Source organism: Chrysemys picta, chromosome 4, assembly GCF_011386835.1.
Source record: "Chrysemys picta bellii isolate R12L10 chromosome 4, ASM1138683v2, whole genome shotgun sequence".
NCBI classification, from domain to species: Eukaryota; Metazoa; Chordata; order Testudines; family Emydidae; genus Chrysemys; species Chrysemys picta.
In genome coordinates, this window is record NC_088794.1 from 135,467,160 (window position 1) to 135,487,291 (window position 20,132).

Sequence of the window (20,132 nt, forward strand, 5' to 3'; positions counted from 1 at the left end):
ATACATGTTTAAACTAGAAGAAAGTATTCATGCCTTTGGAAAAGTACTTAAGTAATGTAGTTAAGGCAGGTTTTTGATTACTCCTTTAGCATGGGGGGGGGGGGGGGGGGGGAGGGATAGCTCACTGGTTTGCACATTGGCCTGCTAAACCCAGGGTTGTGAGCTCAAACCTTGAGGGGGCCATTTAGGGTATTGGGGTAAAAAGCTGTCTGGGGATTGGTCCTGCTTTGAGCAAGGGGTTTGGACTAGATGACCTCCTGTGGGTCCCTTCCAACCCTGATATTCTAGGATTCCTTCAACATGTAATGGATTAACCCTTCAAACCAAGAACTTGGGGAGGGGGGGGGGGGGTAACAGGTGACTACATTTGGAGCCCTCCATTACACCAGCTCTCCTACTATCTGTAGTCTTTGAGAACATTAATTCTTTAGTTCAATTCCTAATGACCTAGACATCAGTAGATCTATTACAGCAAGCTTTAGGCCATGAGACGCAACATATTGGCTGCACATCTATTTGTGACTGCAATCAGCCCCTTTAACAGTCAGGTGGCCCTGGTATGACAAGCCACAAGAGTCAGTTTACTCTTGTCAAGATATTGAAAGACTTTACCAACAGTACAGCAAGTGAATTCAAGGGCTGACTACACATGCTCAAGTCTTAGAGATGTGGCACTTTTACAGGACAGTATTTTAACTGAAGTGTGAACATTTGTTCTTTATGCCACTTAATAGGATTATAAAAAAGTTACAGCAAACAATTAACATCACAGGTGGAAAGACTGTTCCCCAAGAATTGCAACTGGGTGTATCAATTTCAGAATTCACTTCTGGAGGTAAGCAGCACAGCTAGGATGATACTACAAACACTGAGTCCTGCCACTCCAAACAGCTGGAAGAAACAGCCAAATGGCCCCCTGCCTTGTGCTGCCATGCTAGATTTTAGGATTCAGACAGATTTGTTTAATTAAAAAACACATGTCAGGCCAAAACAATAGTTTATTTCATTTTTTTCAGCAACATCTCAGCCATCAAAAAAATAAACTCTAACACAGATGGATGGAAGACTTTTCTACAGTGTTACTAGTGGGTTTTTGACCCCAGGGCTTTGATTGGAGTGATGTTTCTTATTCATCCAATAAGTTAGGAAGCATGGAATTAAAGTGCTTTCATTTCTGAGCTGGTATGAGGTCATCAATGGACTGGCCTTTTTCAAGGCGTTTTTCCATTTCAATCAGTAGCTTCACACCATCAACCACCATCTGCACCAGCTCTACCTCAGAGAAGCCTAGCCGGTCAGCATTGGAGACATCGAACACTCCTCCAACAGCAGCAGTATCCACACCCCCTGAAGAAAGAGGAGATTCAGTTTAGAGTTGTGAAGTCCTTCACATGAGCAATACACATAGCAAGAGTCCACTTGGAGCAAAATAGTTTCCCTTGCTGCATTCATACCTGGTTATGGGCAGGGAGGTGGAAGGGCATGGCTTGAACAGAGGGATACTTCCCGTTTGCTGCTGAGTTAATAGTACAGTACAAGTTCTAGCAGACAGGACTCTCCCACTCCCAGCTTTATCAGTCTGAGTGACCCTTGGCAAGTAACTCAGCCTCTGTGCCTAGGATTATCTGCATCATTGGTATAGTATTCTACTGGACAGAAGTCAAGTATCTTGATGCTTTTAGAGAGTGTTTTGATATAAGTGATAAACTGTTCTTGAGGGACAAAAAAAACCCCCACACACCAAAGACACTTTCCTTAGCCATGACTGCAGCTGTAGGCACTCAGTGAGTAAGCTGTCTATTCTAGACACAAGGGGATGATTTGGACATGGACTGTAAAAGGTGCTACTAATAGAATGCTGTAGTGCAGTTCTGTTGACCTCTATCCCATTTGCCTCCATCTAGTATACTATTTTTTATGAGGTCATCCTGGAGGACCATCCCTCTATTGTATGCAGAGCCATCCCTTGGGTAGGGTGAATTGGGGCAACTGCCCTGGGCCCCCATGCTTTGTGGGGCCCTGCGCTTTGATAAAAATTGGGACTATCCTGATATTTAGCTCTTTGTCCTGCATCCCAACCTATGTATGATCAGAGTGCCATTTGTCCAGATATTCAGGTAAGGAGGCAGGCAGGTGAGGCGGGACGCTGGCAGGCAAGGGAGTGGGGTGAGGAGGTGAACGGGGAGGCGAGCAGACAGGAAAGGGGTGAGGCGGCAGGCAGGCAGCAAGGAGGAGATGGGGGATGGGGAGGTGCTGGATGGACAGGAGACTGGTGGGCAGGCATGGGTGGGGGGAGGCAGGCAGGGGGTGGTGGTGGTGAGCAGTGGTGAGGTGGGGCAAACAGCAAGGAGACTAGCAGGGAGGCTGATTGTCCCAGGCCCTGCACCTCCCCCTAGGGATGGCCCTAACTGCATGAGCTGGGAATTAGTCTTCTAGACCAGGGGTGGGCAAACGTTTTGGGCCGAGGGCCACACCTGGGTGGGGAAATTGTATGCAGGGCAGGGGGTTGGGGTGCGGTGTGCAGGAAGGGGCTCAAGGCCAGAGACTGGGGCAGAGGAAGGGTGCAGGGTATATGAGAGGGCTCAGGGAAGGGGGTTGGTGCAGGAGGTGGCTCAGGGAGGGGTGTGAGGTGCAGCAGGGGGATTAGGGCAGGGAGTTGGGGGGGCATGAGGTGCAGGAGGGGTTCGAGCTCTGGCCCAGTGCCACTTACTGGCTCCGGGGTGGCAGTGGCACACACCAGGGCCAGGGCAGGCCCAGCCCCGTGCCACTTCAGGAAGCGCTGTGGCCCCGGGGGGGCGCAAGGGGGATGGGGGCAGAGGGCTCCACATGCGCTGCCCTTGCTGCGCCTCCAGGTACCTCCCCTGAAGCTCCCATTAGCCGCAGTTCCTAGCCAATGGGAGCTGCGGGGGGCAGTGCCTGGAGGCAAGGGCAAGGGCAATGCACAGAGCCCTCTGCCCCCTCACCCGGAGGCCGCAGGGACATGGTGCCGGCCGCTTCGGAGAGCGGCACAGGGCCCATGGCGCCACGGGGGGCAATCCCGCAGGCTGGATCCAAAGCCCCGAGGGGCCGGATCCAGCCTGTGGACTGTAGTTTGCCCACCCCTGTTCTAGACACTGCCTCTAGGTAATCCAGGCCCCAAAACTACTCTTGCCAATAGCAGAGTATTTAAAGGAAGTGATGCATACAGAACTGCATTCCATTTCTCACCTGTGCCTCGCTTCTGCAGCCTCAGCCTCTTGAGGATTTCTCCAAACTTCTCATGCTTGCCAAGGTTAGGTAGTTTGATGTGTACACCACCACGGAGACCTGTCCCAAGGTTGGATGGCAGGTCAGGATGTAGCCAAGGTGTGGATTCCACATGAACTCATAGTTTTTGGTCTTAAAGAGAGTTTCAATCTAGAGAGGAAAAAAAAAAAAAGCCTTTTAGAGAGACTGCTTGGACTGTTCCTCCTCTAAAGGTTTGAGAATTTGAGATCTGATGACTATTTAGAGTCTCATTAATGTATCTAGCTCCATGATTCACCATCCCTCCCCAGATAGTAGCATGACCTGAGCTGAACAGCTGCTATCAGTGGAACCTCTGAAACCCTGAAGCTCCCTGGATTTAGAAGTGGTGGCAAGCAGCAGGGCATTTCCTACCCCCCCCCCCCCCCCCCCCCCCCCCCCCCCCCACACACACACACACACAAAAACCCAAATGTTTAGAACTTGACTAGTTCAGACACTAGGGAACAAAGTTAGATTTAGTTGCTTTCAGGGTACCATCTAAGCCCATCTGTTGATACAGGCTTGTGGGAAGAGAGCGGATATTTAGTGATGTGTTGTCAGACTTGATTTAGTGGCATTTGTTCCTCTTTGCATTGGTGGACATAGGGAGGAAGTACTGGTTTTACTTCCCCCACACACTAGTGTTTTAGCTAAGGTACTTTATGTAGTGTAGCACCACTACACATTTACTGAGTCTCAAGACATGTTCCATTATTTGTCTGTAGGCAGTGGTAGTTCATATTATGTATTAAACCCCACTTAAGAGGAGGAAGCCAGTCAGGATGTTAAAGGACCTTCCTCTAGACTTCATAACAATAAACTTAGTCAGAGTAAGTGTTTGAGCCCATAGACCCCTGGAATTTACTTGTGGAAAGATACACCAAGATGCTACTAGATGCCTAAGCTACATTGTCAGATGTTTACACAAGTAAAATACAGGACTTGTGCTAGCACTGAGATTCCATGCCACACAGTAGCAGTACATGGCAGTATATTTTTAGAGCCTGTTTTAAGTAAGCACTCTGAACGCTGCATCAAGTCCTGCACCATTTAAGGCAAGAGCACTTCTCTTTAGGCTTCTTGTTACAAATGTTAACTTCACCTGTGTTAGCCCAGTACAGAAGCGGGTGAACACTTCCTTCATGTTGCCACCTTTCTGCATGGAAATAACTCTAAGGTGATCTTCCTCATTGATCCAGACAAGGAAGGTCTTGTTGTCATTGTGCCTAGAAGACAGAAGCCAAACAACTCATTTCTCCATTTGGAATGGAGTTTTCCAGATGGCAATCCAAGGGAGTAAATCTACAATGGGTTAAGTCTAAATCAGTCCAACTCTTATCTGAAGAGCTCATGTTGCACTGAAAATTGACACTAAAGTCTCTGTCATTTACTCTTACATGACAGTTTCAGAGTTAAAACTGAATCTACTGTATCTGCTCTTGTAGGTTAAAGGGTCAAATCAACTCCATATATAGACCTTCCCGAAACATCAAAGCAATTCAGCTTTTTCTGCCCTTAAAATCTGAATAATTGTTATTTGACTCCTCCTTCACCCTGCTTAGGCATGCACCCATTCCTATTAGCTTACTGCTCAACCTTGATGCCATGTCAAGTCTTAAATTAATTTGCAAGTCCCCAGGGACAGAAAGATTCAGTCCCTTTGTTCCATGGAGTGTCACTTTTGAGCAGTGTAAGGGGTGAAATACATTAGCATATATTCCTGAGATGGCAGCACTCTGCATCTTGACTATCTCACACCAATGGTATGCAAGGAAACATGATGTGCAACTTAACTGTCTTGTCAAGGTCAATTAAGTTACCTTACATGCAGCAATGACTCAGCACATGAGTAGATTCAAGAAACAAAATTTTGGATATTCATTTTAAGCTGCAGTTTAGAAGGAAGAATGCTGCAAGCCTGATGACCCATTGGTCCATCTGCCCTTGCCTTTGGATTTTAGTTGCTGCTGCCAGATAAAAAAAATTCTTAGCCCAATACTGATAAGCTAGTCCACGACAGCAATCAAGCTGGGTATTGAATTAGTTAGCTGTCAAGATGAAGGTTACATAAAATGTTAAAAGCTTCCATTTAATCGGAGACTCAGGTTTTAGAGTCATGGCTCAGTCGACAAAGCTATCTAGTGTTGGTATCTCTTGCAGGCAGGTGATGAGTTATCTTGAAAGGTGACCTACCAAATCAAACATGTTCAAGATCCCACTGTTGCATGAGAGACTGGAGGGATTCTACTGAGTGTAGCAAGAAGCTTTTAGTGACTCTTGTTGACCTGGGAACATTCACAGGAGTTCAACCTTCAGTGTAGAGGAGACCAAGAACATTTTTTCCACTAGTTGGTTGGGTGTTAGAGGTCTGACAAGTTAACTCCTTCCCTTTACTTGTTCCTGTGTCAAGACATATTGCTAGCTGTCTAGACAGAAAAGGGAAGGCCTGATGTTTCCAGTGCAAGAGAGCCACATAAGAGGCCAGGTCTTCTCCTTACCATAAGCGGAAAGACACAGGCACTAGTTCCCTTTTAGGTTTGCTTGGTTGACATTGCAGGAAAAGCAATGCCTTCTGCAGCAATGTGTTTTCAGTGAAGCCATTTTTACTGCAGTTTTTTTTTTTTTTAAAGCCCAAAAGGCTAGGTTGAGTTACTCATCATAGTGACAATGCCACTAGTTCACCATTAACTGATTTTAAGCTGCCTCCCTTAAATGAATTATTTCTGCAATTCTTATATCCCCAGTAAAGAGGCAGAGAGCCACAGACATGCCAATGAGGGTAAACAAAGTTTGAGGGCTTTTTAATTTTAGCTTTATGGGCTTGATCTTGTGGCCCACTGAAGCAGATATTAAACCTCAAATTTAAGTGAGAGCGAAAGCAAAGACAGTATGCAAGTTTCTGCCAAGTGAACATTAGAGTACAGAAGCGGTTTCATTCAGCTAGATCATTCAGGACCACAGATTTCTGCGTGGTACCCACTGCAGATGTGTTAAAGGATTCTGGTTTCCATTGCATATACTCACCAAATACCTCTGCCATCAGGCCAATCTCGTGCCATTCCAGAAGCCAACAGGAGAGGAGAAACTGGTTTATCAAATAGGAAGTGATCATCAATCAGCTGCTGCTGCTCTGCATCAGTCATGTTTTTCAAAGCATAGTACTTTCCATTAAGGTCACCTTCCAGGCTAGCCAGGGCTGAAAGCAAGACTCACATTTAGTACACAAACAGGATGCTAGGTGGTATTTTGATACGTTCCCAGCAATTGAGCGGCTAGATACACAAGCCTAGTGGCATTTCTGAAACTGATCAGTTTTGTTTCCTTCCTCCCCTTACTGTAAGGGACCATGCAGTGTTTGGTTCTTTCAGCTTTGAAGGATCGATCAGGCCTGCTGCCCATTGTTGGGAGTTTACCGTGGCCTTTATTTCTTTAAAGGCATTTGTTTTCTGAGGAGCTATGAAACTAGATTTAATAGGACCTATATTGCTAGCCAGAAGTGGAATAAGCTATTTTAATAGTACATGAATAAGCAAGGCCACTTCAGTCATTTAGAGGTTAGAGTAACATTACTTTCTGTATTGAGGAGTCCTGAGCAGAGTTGTCTCAGCACCGAGGACAGCATTGCCACTGTACAAGACAGTCTCCTAAAATACATCCCACTGAAACCCACAGCCCACTCCCACGGTGTCATCTTAGTGGAAAGATGGGTGGCTCTTAACTGCAGCTCTTGCATGTGTTACAATACATCACAGAATTTGAAAAGTCTAACACCCGCCTCTAGGTGAGTGCATGCTCACTTGCTATCCCACACAGACAGCTAAGCCTTCAAGGTCACAATCTCATTACTTAATACAATCCAATTGCCCTCTACTTGCTTCCAAATCACTTCCAGTTGAGAAAGCAGCTCTAGTTTTAGGTTAGTCATCCAGCTACATATGTGGTAATTTGACAGATTCCTAGTTCTGCATTTGGTGCCCTAATATTTGAGAGATTTTTGCAGTTGAGGAGGTAGGCAAAAATATTCCACCTCCTCAACTGTCAGCCTCAGTTTAACAAATATTGAGGGTCAGTCCATAATATCAGAACTTTCATTTTACCTTCAACAGAAAGCTTCTCAATAGCCCGTCTCTCTCCTCTGCTACAATGAGGGGGAAGGCAGAATCCACGGATGCTCCTACCAGTTCTGACACGGGAGCTTAGCACGTAGTTGGGGTCCAGGTCATCACCACCCTATAAGAGATTGAGAAGTGCAACCATGCCACCAAGTTCTGCCCTGAATTATGTACAGCCCCTATTAGTTTCATAGCATGATTTGACCCCAAAGCCTTCAATATTTGAGTAGGATTTAGCATTAACGCAATAAAGCCACCATGTTACTATCTCATATTTTGTGGATAAGCTAGTGTACTGCATGCATACAATCCTCATGTCAGTGCTCTTAATACATTAGAGCTGCTTTCCTCTACTAACAGTTGGAAAAGATCAACTCATTAACAGAATTTTAGATCTGTGTTTGCCTATCCCCAAGTTTAGAGTTTTATTTCCCCTGCAGAAGTGGGCTCTAAATAATGCAGCTCCTTGTTGTGTTTAGATCCTTGTCAAGACACCTTGTCTTGTAGGTGGCAAACAGAGTTATGAACTCAGGTTGCTACAGTTAAGAGTCTTCCCATTCAACTTTAAAAATCTACTTTATAAATAGTTCACATGTTGTTAGGGATTCCTAGTAGTTTAATATTTCTAGAATAAACAATTGGAAAGGCAGGGAAAGATCCTGAACTCAAACTTGGGAATGGATGGGACATAGTAGTGACTGCAACAGCTCAAGTGGTTTGTAAGATCCACTTGTGTACCAGGACCCAGCCTAGAGCCATCCTTAAGGATCCTCCAGGGTGAGACAGGGCTGCCCCAGAAGTTGAGTAGAAATGTGGATGTTGAAGCCCACACAGCTGAGACAGGAGTAACTGTTCCACTAGAGCAGAGTGAGCTAAGGGTTGGTCTACCCTACCCACCGGATCAGCAGGCAGAGATCAATCTGTGTGTGTGTGTGTGCGCGCGCACACGTGTGTGAATTTATCACATCTATACTAGATGTGATAAATCGACTGCTGAGAGCTCTTCTCGTTCTGGTGGAGTACTGAGTCGACAGAAGCACAAGCGGAGTCAATGGGAGAGCATCAGCTGTCGATTTACTGCAGTGAAGACACTGTGGTAAGTAAATCTAAGTACACTGGATCCCCGCTAGAACGTGGGGTTTTGGATCCATGCGCGGTCCCGCATTACCATGGATTCCAATGAAGGGAATTAAATTTGGGATCCATGCACGGTCCCGCACTATAACTGAATTCACGCTATAAAGATGCGCATTTTAGTGAGGGTCTGCTGTACGTCAACTTCAGCTACACTATTCATGTAGATGAAGTTGTGTATCTTAGATAGACCCTGTGCGGTAGTGCAGGCAAGCCTTAAGTCACAGCAGTATCTCAGGTCACATAGGACAGGAGTACTGTAGTCATTCGGAAGTGGTTCCACCCAGCCTGTGGAGAAGAGTCCTTACTGAGACAGACTCCAGAGAGCAATAGCTAGGAATACAACAGATTCTAACAAGTGGTCACTCAAGTCACAGGAACAGATTCTGACTGACAGGAACAAGCAACTGCACTAATTTTGCCCAGGCTTTATACTTTTGTCAGATGTCTGACCATTGCTGATGAAAGACTCTATACCTGTAGGTTATCAGGATTCAAGTCAGTCTTGTGCTGGTCACTTGGTTTGTAGCCTCCATGTCGGTCCTTGATAATTGGGTCAAAGAGTGCCTTAAACACCTCATAGGATTCTTCATCACCAGCTACGCAGCCTACTGTCATAATGAAGGGATGGCCTGGAGTGGTAATAGAATTGCAAGAGCCAGATTTGGGTGATGTTTAACTGTATCCCAGAACAGCATTAGCCAGATAAGTTTGTCCTTATAATGGTAGGTCTAGTCACATTCCTACATACACACACACACGACAAGAACCAGTTGAAGACAAATCTTAGACACTTTACATTTCATTAGCTGGATGAAATGTAAAGTTACTGAAAACCCATAACTGTTGCCAATAAGCCATATTTGGACAAGTGAATCTAGGTCAGGGCAAGATTTTTGTTCATAGTCAATTTTACTAGCTATAGTTTAATCAGATATTTTATGCTCAGGCATTGCAGCCATTAGAATACGCTGGGCTTGGACTTCATGGACAACTTGATTTTTGGTTCAGACTGCTACTGATTGAGTTGCATTGTTGTAGTTTGCTCACAAGAGTCACCTCCACAAACTTAGTCACCATATGCATCTCTTATTTCAGCTGGTTCACATAGAATATTCTCAATGCATTTTACCAGGATTATCAACCCCAGTCTGAATGACATCATCCAGGGTGAAGCCACTGGGTGTAACTCTGTCTCTCAGTTTCTTGTACAAGTCCAGGGTTAGCACCTTGGCCATGTGGTTGTTGTGGGCGCTCAGGTCCGGGTACTCCTCATCAGGAGGCAGTCTCTGATTATTTAGTTGGGCCATTTTGATATTGCTAGAGTAAAAATAAATACTGGAATGTTAACACATTAATAAATCTGCTCCCCCTTTTTTTCAAAGAAGTGCCACAGAACTTCATATAGCCAGTTTGGAATAGGAGAGATCAAAGCAGCCAAGTAAGCCCTCAGAATGTCAAATTTTTAATCATGGTGTTTGTAGATAAGTTACACTTTTAGTCAGATTTTGTTTCAGATCAAAGCATTTAGCAGAGCAGTTACATAATTTGAGTGTTTGGTCTGTCAGAACATGGCATGCATTTATAGTGTTCTCTGCATTGCCCAATGGGATAAGGCCACCTTTAACTCTTAGTGGGCAGTGCTTTTGGGCCAGGACTCACTGCTTGAGAGATTTTGACAGCTCTAGGAACCTTGGTGCTGCTATCAAGACGCACTTCCTGTAATGAGGGAGAACAGATGGTTGTGGATCAAGAGGCTCTGTCCTTTACCTGGGTTGTCAACCCCAGTTTGGATGACATCATCCAAGGTAAATCCACTGGGAGTCTGTTTGTCCCTCAACTTCTTGTACAGGTCCAGGGTCAGCACCTTGGCCATGTAATTGTTGTGAACACTCAGGTCTGGGAACTCATCCGCAGCAGAGTACTTCTTCTTCAGGAGGTTGTGGCTGTTTGAGAAGGGCATGACTGATGCCTGACTGCAAGGTGCTAGGGGAGAAGAAAGGGGAAACCTCACCTTCAGTGCTTGGCACGCCCTTCCAGGCAGGCTCTGGAAGGACGCCATGGCATGCAGCAAGGTCACCTTGGCATGTACTCCACCTGCCTGCGGCCCAGTAACCGCCTGGTCTCTAAGGCACCTTCCACAACCTCCTAACAAGGGCACCCTGGGGGCCGGGCTACCCCCTTCTACACACGGGGAGGGTGCAGAGCCGGGGTGGGGAGGACTTGCCGCAGGTCACGCACAAGTCGGTGGGAAAAGTGCCAGGTCTCCCCCACTCGGGGCTTCAGGCAGTGGCCAGCCCCCCTGCGGAGAGCTCTTTCCCGGCCCTGCCGGAGCGGGGCCCCTTCCGGGGAGGGGGGAACCCGCGTTAGCTGCGGAGCCGCGCGTCCCAGCTACTCCCACACCTGCCCCCCCAGCAAAGGTTACGGGCTCGGCAGCGGCCACCCAGCAGCCGCAATCGGAGACCAATGCACCGGGCCATCCCATGCCCTCGGCAGGGGGCGCAGCCGCGAACTCGGGGCTGCAGCACAGGGACCCGGTTTTCCAGCCAGGAGAGCAGCGGCGCTCCCGACCCGGCCGGGTTATCTCCCTCCGGCCCCAGGCAAGCGGGGCGGGAGGCGGCTCAGGAGGGTGAAGCGGCACCTGCCCGCGCCTGAGAGGCAGTGGGACGAGCGCGGCAACCGTTCCCCAGGACCCAGCACCTGCAGGGAGGGTGCAATGCCAGGAGAGGGAAGGCAATGCAGCCCCTCCCCCCAGGCTCAGCCGCCGGGGCCAGAAGGACGATGCAACCTCGCCCCACCTGGGGGGAGGGGAGAAGAGTGGGAAATGCAGCCCCCCGGCTCGCTGTGCGCAGCTCGCAACCACCGCGCGGAGCCGGGACCCAGCTGCAACCGCAACCAAATCCCGTAGGGAGCGTCCGGCGGCTGCAGAGCAGCCAGCGCCGGAGGGGAGAAGGTGAGGACTGGGGAAGAGAAATTCCTCCAGCTTCCCCAAGCCTGGGGGAGACAAAGATCCCAAATACCCAGCACAAGCTCTGGAGAGCCCGGCACTCTCCCATCCCTGCGGGAGCCCCGCTGGGGAGAGCTCGCCCATCCCAATAGCACTGCCCACCCACTTTGGGGACAGGGTTAAACAATCCCCTACACCAAGCCATTATGCAACAAACGCCTCCCTTCAGGTCATCCGAGTGGGGGGGGGGTGAATATCTATGTAAATACCCTGCTAAATAGCGGCTTAACCTGGCTTTAAAGTTAGAGCCGATCCAGTTTAACAAACCCTCTAGTGCCTGCATCGAGTTAGGGTTTAATTGGTTTTTCCTTGGTTGCATTCTGGGCGTCCATATTATAATCTGTTTCCATCTCTCCCTTTATCTATAAGCCCCCCCGCAATGCCTCCCCTCCCTTTTTCAGGGTCCGGAGACACACTCCGGACCCTTTGGTAGCTAGCACTAACACACAATACATTTAGCTGCAATACAATATAGACCCTTCGGGTTACAATTTTGGGTGGGTTTTTTTTTTTGGCCTCGAAATAGTGGTTTTAAATCAAACTGTCTAAAACAGGCTAAATAGATTATTCTCCAATTTTAGTGTTGCCAGTCAGGTCCCCCAGCACTTACCGGGCACCACAGAAACCGCCCTTGTTCTTGCTCTTACACCCCAAAGCTGTCAGAGAGCGACCTATATGAAGTGGAGTCTCACCCCCACAGCCTCACCAGTTTTATATACAGCAGGAGCTGGCCTCCCATTGGCTGGTATTTATATTCCATTCATTCCACTGGAAGATTGTAAAAGGGAGTGGCGAAGTCCCTTCGTCTATTATAACCTATTGTTACTTCCATTTTGCCAGGCCTCCTAGTCGCAGGGTGATGCTGGCTGTCTCCGGTTTCTCTGTGTTAGCCTGAGCTACAACTTTCCTTCCAGGCTATCTAAAAATATATGGGATTTATTTGCAATGCTCTGGTAAAATGCAAATACTGTATTAATGTACAACCACTTCCCATTATTACAGTGTTTCCCTGCACTATTAGACCCACACAGCGTTTTTGCCATTCAGACTTGCTGCCTTTAGTAAATATTTAACAATGACTATAATAATCTGATGTAATAAAAGTAAGGTCTTTGTGATGTTAGGACCAGCCTGATCTAAGAGTCATGTGAGTGATTAACTGCCTCTGTGTTTACTGGTTAGAAACTATGATAAGAAGTCACTGGTTAGAAACTAGGGGGGAGGGATAGCTCAGTGGTTTGAGCATTGGCCTGCTAAACCCAGGGTTGTGAGTTCAATCCTTGAGGGGGCCACTTAAGGATCTGGGGCAAAATACACTTGGTCCTGCTAGCGAAGGCGGGGGGCTGGGCTCGGCTCAATGACCTTTCAAGGTCCCTTCTAGTTCTAGGAGATGGGATATCTCCATTAATTTAAATAATGGCTGAAAATCTAGTACCTATTCTCAGCCTCCTTGAAATATTAAAATAGAGAGTTTATCTCACAGTTTAATTTGAAGGAAAGTATACTTTCCTAATAATTAATAAAGTACACCAAGCCTCTTATTTTATTGTGTGCAAAAAAGGGGGGAGGGGGATAGGTAGGGGAGAGGCTGCATTGGAGAGTAGCTGAAATGGTACAAAGGCATGATCTTAATTCCCTGTTGAAAACAGAAATTAAAAGACTAAAGCTTGCTCAATTTATTCATGAAAGTAGTGCTATTGATTTTAATGGGATTACTCAGGTGAGTACAACAAGCAGGATTGGGCCTAAAGTTAGATGCTACTAAGGCTAAGGACAAAGCAAAGTTAATGACTTTACTTTCAACCTTATACTGTTACACTTTATATTTCTTTCTGAAACATAGTTATTACAGTAGGCCTTACATTTGTCTGAATGGGATGGGGATTATACATTTATATAGGTTCAAATAAGAGGATTGTTATTTTAATGTAAATTATGACTGTCATGGGATATAAATCCTAGTTCCTCTCCCAATTCCTACCCCCACCATCATTATCCAAATTCAGATAAAGGAAGAGTCAAAGTATTGCAAATAAAAAGTATTTGGGATAAGGAATGAACGTAGACCATGACTATAAAATAAAAACTCAGTCCACTACAAACAAAATCGCATTATGTTTGGCACGGACAATATCTGAATTAATCAAGGTCCATCTGATATTCAGAGGTGCTGAGTACACAGAACTGCTGAAGTCATTGGGGACTGCTAGTCCTCAGGCAGGCACCTTGTCTCCAGGAACAAAAAACAAATCCTCTCAATATCCTTTCTATCTTTCAAACCATATTAAATCTCCTCCAAACTTTCTAAAGCCCCCATCTGTATGTACCAGTTAGGTTTGTTCACAGTTTGCACAGACTTCTAGTGCACAATTCAGATCTCAATTATACTACCATAAATCGGCAGTGATGACAGTAAGTTACACTATGGTAAAATGAATATGAGTGCAAAATCAGACCCATAGTCCTTGAAATAATACATTTAGCTATGGATGCTCTCAGTAGCAACTTCTTCTGTAATTTTGTCAAAGTTATTATGTCCCAATGTCATGTACAATTCAGATTCTGGATCATTTGGTGCAAAGTGCCAAGAACATGTTTGGTGCTATATTAATAATAATAACTATAAATAATAATACACCAATAATTTAATATTGTATTTATGTGGTCTCTGATTTCTTCCCAGAATTGTTATGCACTCTTCTCCTCTGGTAACAGCTCCAGCTGTGATAATTCTCTTTAATTCCAGCCTCCGCATCCCACTAGGCATCCATTATGTTACAAAGGTCACTTTTAGGTTATTCCCGGATAAGATCACATGATCTTCATTGCATCATTGCTAACCCTATTTTTCATTTTCAGCAAGAATTTTATAACTCTTTCATTCAATCTCCTATTGCCTGGCTTCATTCCCTCTTTCCACACCAACAATGGAAAAACATCAACATATACAGGTCCCATTGGTGGGCTCTGTATATGCTGATGTTTTTCCACCAAATGAACACTTAGGCAAGAAACCATCCTTTATTATACCCATTTTTAGATAAGTAAATTGTGGCATAGAAAGGTGAACTTGCCCAATGTCATGCAGCTACTCAGTGCAGAGCCAGAAATCCTGATTCCAAGGCCCCTGCTCTAATCACTAGACATACTCTTTCCCTTCCAATATTCCAGAAGCAGGAATATCACTGTTATTATTACTTTATATTCCATCAGAGCCCTCAATCTGCCAGGCATCATTAACACACACAGGGAGAGAGACAATCCCTGCCCTACAAAGCTTTCATCTGAAGAAGACAAGCAACATGCAAAAGGTGAGGGAGTAGGAGTCAAACAAGCTATGTACAATTCACATGTATAATAAATACATATGAACGGTACCCAATAGCCCCTCATTCTGTCCATCATTATTTGGCAAATTTCTTGTAGTCAATATGGCAGAAGTGGTCTTGTCTGACTTAGCTATCTTTGGCTCACCTAGAATTTTGAGATTTGCTGAGAGTTTTATCTAAATTGGATCCATAGTCTTTCTGTTACATCAACCCCCAGACTTCTCAGGTGGCTTAATTGTAAATGTTGTGCAGTTGACTAAAGTTAATGTGCCACCAGACAGTGACTGACCATTATATCTAGTTCATCTGATGAAAAACAGTATTTTCTTCAGGTAAGCCCTTATTTGCTGGTCCAGCTGCAATAATGGCAGCATTATATTGCCTTATATCATGGAGTAATTAATGTCCTGATGCTTGCTGATTTATACAGTAGGTTGCAGTGATGCAGCCCAAGATGGAGATGTGGAGTAATGATCCCAGAGATTTCCATGTTGAGCTTTAGATGGTGGAGAATTTAAGGGAAGTCAGACACAGGCCATGCAGTTAACTTCCCAAGTGGCTTAATTATTAATGTTGTCTGTATATGAGTGCAAAACGAGATGTGGGTTACTTAGTGGACACATCTTCTGAAATGACCCAGGTGAACCTAAGATGAGCCTGGAGAATTACAGGGTAAACATTTCCTTGAGAATTCAGAAGAATGTCCAGAACAGAGGAGACAGCAATAGATGGTGAACTACTATCCCCAACAGTTTTGTGTCCAATTCCTGAGCTGGCAAGCTGGGGTATAAATTGCCATAAAACAGTACTTTGGAAACAAGCCAGAATGTATGTGGATCAATATACTGGAAGGATTTGGCTGTTGCTGCATTTGTTTAACTTAACTTCTCTTCCCACACAAATGGAGGATGAATTTATCTTAACCATTAAATATACCTGCCTGAATATCACATTTGGCGTCTTTATTGGCAATTTGTTTCAATGTTTTGTCATCTTGGGCCCATTTGTGCAAAGGGCTGAGCATCTCCTGTGAGTTGCCTAGCACGAACAGCTCTCACTGAAGTTAAAGGTAGCCAAGGGCTGTCAGTTCTCTTGCTGGATCAATTCTTAGAACAACCACCTTTTCCCAGAATGCCATTACTCCAAAGTGGTTAGGCAATGTGGTAGGTGCAGACACACAGACATATGGTTGTAAGGCAGAAAGGCTGCAGGATATCTGGGGTAATACAATCTAAGAAATCTAAGAAACTGCATTTATTATGTCCTGGTCAGAGAAGAGTGTAACAAACTGATTAAAAAACAGTTGTATTTGTAGGGTGAACAGGCATAGTTCACTCAAGAGGTAAACCAGACAACTGCTCCTGCTCCTTCTGAAGGCAATGGTAAAGCTCCCATTGATTTCAAAGGGAGCAGGATGGAGGTTCATCAATTCTTTCCTATAGACAGAGCTTCCATCCAAGTTTGCACAGATCATGATTTCATTGGTTTTCAGATCCATCTGCAGTCTTTGATCCTTTTACTTAATGTCCAATTCTCTGCTCATTGCTTCAAAATTTTATTGCAGAAGACACCTAAAATATTTTTGCCTTAACTATCGTGTATTAGACATTATCAGTTAATGAAGAAAAATGTATAGGATTATCTGCCTTGTCAGCATAGACAAGAATCTACAAATTCAAGATGGTTCAAGTGCTTTCTATTTGTGTATGCCCTTCCACCTGCCATTGGCCACTGTCAGAGGACAGGATACTGGGCTTGATGGACCTTTGGTCTGACCCAGTCTGACCATTCTTATGTTCCCATTCAAGGTCTCTGGGGCTCCTTTGCAAACAAAAAATAAAGTATTCTTCTACTCTTTCCTCTCTACCGAGAAATTTCCCAATGCCACAGGCCCATGTATAGGTCTACGCCACTGGTCCCCAAACTTTTTCCATCATGTCCCCCCTTTATCCCCTCCAGAGGAACCACGGTCAGGAGCCGTGGCTGGGAGCGGGGCCAGAGCCATGGGTGGGGCCCAGAGTGGGGCTGGGGTCAGGAGCCAGGGCCGGGAGTGGGGCCACAGCTGGGACCTGTGTGCTGTGATTGGGAGCTAAGACTGGGGCCAGAGCTGAAGCTGGAGGCAGGGCAGGAGCGGAACGGGACAGAGTGGGGCTGGGTGGCACTCCCTCCCTGCCCCCCTGGGGGCTGGCCTAGGTCCCACTGTGTCCTCCCTAGGTGAGGGAGTAGGAGTCAAACAAATTCCTTCTCCCTCCATGCCCCCCTAAGGGGATGCGCCCCACAGTTTGGGGACCATTGGTCTACACACTACTTAAATCTTTAACATGGGGCTTAGGTGATGGTTAGAGTTTATCACTCTGGGTCTTTAGAACACTGATTCTATTTATCCTGATTTAATGTCTTTTTTCCCTATAGCCTACAAAAGCTGTATGTAATGGCTAATTGTCTTCATCTGTCTTTTCCAGAATTAAACCCTTTGTATAATAGCAATGTATGCTAGAGAACTTATTTCTGAATTCTGCGTATTTTCCTTGATACTTAGCGTGAAATCTTGACCCTACTGAAGTCAACTGCAAAAGTTGAATGACTTCAATGGGCCGAGGATTTCATCCTTAAAGTTTAAGATTGTGCTAGTTCTGTACTAAGTGCATTAAAAGACACCATCAAGACAAAAATCATATATATTTTTAAAATGTTTTTAAGTTATTATTCCCAGCTCAGATTATTGGTAATAATAACAATCCTTAACTCTTATAATGGGCTGCATAGAAAAGCACTTTACAAAGGAGGTAAGTATCGTTATTAATATGGAAAGAATAAATCACTGAGGCTCTGTGTGGGTGCAGGAAGCCTCCTACACAGAGCTCAGTACAGGATCAGGGTCCTGTAGCATTTCATGGTCCAAGCAGAATGAAAACAGACTAGGCAAATTCACTTTCATGCACTAGCAAAATGCTGCAAAAACCTGTTGATTTTTTTTTTATTTCATGAAAAAAATCTATTACTAATAAGTTTAGTAAAACCTGTTTTAACACACCCACTACATTTTGGATCCAGACTACTTCAATGTCCTTTCATTCAATGTCCTCTAAAGTCTCATTGAAACACAATGCAAAGTCCTTCATCAGCACAAGGAGATACTATTAAATACGCCCTTTCAATGAATTCAGAATGAGCCCGTTCCCTCTTCCCCCAGCTGAGCGAGAGTGGGTAGAGTAGAACCGAACACACAGCCAACTCGGGTGAGTTCTTGTGCCACATCCCTGTGGCTCTTGGTTTGGAGGAGGGGTGTGCATAAGGGAGAGACCCCTGCATTGACAGCTCAGACTCTGACGTGAGTGAGACTCCTGGGACCACGGCTTAAATTGTAATGAAAGAGGTGCCAGGGCTAGGGTGACCAGATAGCAAGTGTGAAAAATCGGGATGGGGGTGGGGGGTAATAGGAGCCTATATAGGAAAAAAACCCAAATATCGGGTCTGTCCCTATAAAATCGGGACATCTGGTCACCCTAGCCAGGGCTCAAGCAATTTTTTTACTTCCATAACTTACATGGCAAACCCAGCAGTGCAGGGGCTATGACCTGCTAAGCCTAGAGGTGCGGGGCTCAGCCCTCCTGCCCACAATTTGAGGACTGCTCCTCCCCGAGACAAGCCCGCAGCAGAAACCCTCCTGCTGATAAGAGAGCTTTAAAAATGCGCCTTACAGGGAATCCAGAATGGGGGAGTCTCCCCTCTTCCGGTCAGGAGCTGGGGGGGGGGGCACTGGGGCTGGGAGAGGGGCTCGGAATTGCAGCGTTGCCGGGGAGGCAGCTGGGAGCCGGGCTCCCCGCGCTGACTCTGCTCCTGGCGGGGTTGCTGGGCTGGCAGGTGCCAGCTCGCTCCGGCGCAGGGGGTTAAGGGGGAGGGAAGAGGAGCGTCAGCAGCCTGCGACCAGGGCGGAAGGAGGAAGCGGTGGTTTGAGCACCACGTGTGTGAACCCAGCCGGGTCCGGTGGCTCCCTTAATGTCCCCACCCAGAGGGGGGAACCCAGGCAGGTAAAGGCATCGGGTGTGGCGGCTGCTGCTGGGGGAGGCGGGTGTTACCCACACGCACCCACTGGCTTAGGCTGGGAGACTCTGGCATCTGGAGAGGGGCGGACACAATGCGGGAGGCAAGGAGCCTGGGCCATCGGGGAGCCGGGAGATAGGGAGACTGTGAACCTAGCTCTGGGCCATCTATCCCCTTGCTCACCCCACCCACGTGTCTCTCCCGCCCCCCTTGAGTGGCCAAGGTTAGCTTGACCCTAGCTGCCTAGAAGCATGTCACTGGGGTGTCGTCACTAGCTGGACCCTTCACAGGTTAATGCTGCTGCTTTCTAATCCCTCGAGCATCTTCCTGTCTTCCCTCCTTGCCTCTTTTATTTGTGCTTCTAATTCTAAGCCTAGTAAATAGATAATCAAGTTAATTAACTCTAAAGCGGCCTCAAAGCAACCATTAGGTTTTCAAAACTGCACTTGGCTAATTTGCCTCTAGATCCTAGCAGCTGAGTTATTGTATTTATAAAAAGTAAGTAGATAGAGCAGTTCTTCCTCTAGGGCTCTGTTCACGAGTCAAAGATTTCCTTTGCATACAGGCCAAGGAGGATGATTATAATCAACGCTATAATTGATAGCCAAATACTGGATCTTGTGGCCCATATTTTTTATAGGAGTGTTTGTAAAAGAACGCTGTGTTTCAAACCCACATGAGGAACTATGCAAGGCACCATAAATGTTGTGCCTTACTTCTCTTTGTTGCTCCTGATTAATGCACCAGATTTCTGCCTTTATAAGGGGGACTCTCTATTTTGTATTGCACAGTTTAACCCTGCAGTAATGTGTAAACAACTGCTTCCCTCCAGTCTGCAGCTGGAGATGCAAAGTCTGTGTGGGGAAAAAATTTCTCGAGGGCTGGAACGATTTTTGATTTACAGGAATATAAAATATTTTTTTCCATTTCATAGCTCAGGTTATTCTAGCTTTATGAAGTTAAGTAGCGAGTCACTCAATAAATACAGTGGGAGAAAAACTGCAGCTTCAATGTATGCACAGCAACTTGAGAGTTAACTACGTCTACTGTTGCAGGTAGAAACCAAAACCCAACAGTAAATAACCCAATATCTTGGGTAAAAAGTATATCTAAGTTACCACATCAGCTAAAATCCACAATTAATTGATATTTGGTATCTGAAAATTAACAGCCCCTCAAAGCTTTACTCTTCTGCTCTGGCTTTTAAGTTCATGGAAGACTGTTTAAAGATGCATATTT

The 20,132-nt window shown here is 45.8% G+C and overlaps 2 protein-coding genes across 5 annotated transcripts in view; one reads left to right on the forward strand and one right to left on the reverse strand.

Moving 5' to 3' along the window:
* Positions 1–980: 980 nt before the first annotated feature.
* CKB (creatine kinase B) lies at positions 981–12,268 on the reverse strand. The gene is given in 9 exon segments (XM_005285838.4): positions 981–1,347; positions 3,208–3,324; positions 3,327–3,396; positions 4,370–4,493; positions 6,292–6,463; positions 7,365–7,497; positions 8,991–9,145; positions 10,284–10,499; positions 12,131–12,268. Coding segments are annotated over 8 exon segments (1,143 nt in total). The 5' UTR covers positions 10,477–10,499; positions 12,131–12,268; the 3' UTR covers positions 981–1,168.
* The window catches only part of TRMT61A (tRNA methyltransferase 61A), a 38,512-nt gene continuing 29,442 nt past the window's right edge, over positions 11,063–20,132 (forward strand). The window contains exon 1 of one of the 4 annotated variants that reach the window (XM_065593663.1): positions 11,063–11,466. The gene's annotated coding sequence lies outside the window, so the exon portion shown is untranslated. Of the gene's footprint in view, positions 11,467–18,045; positions 18,089–18,622; positions 19,184–20,132 lie in introns of those variants that run through there. The other 3 variants (XM_042858240.2, XM_005285836.5, XM_065593662.1) reach the window with 3 other exon arrangements.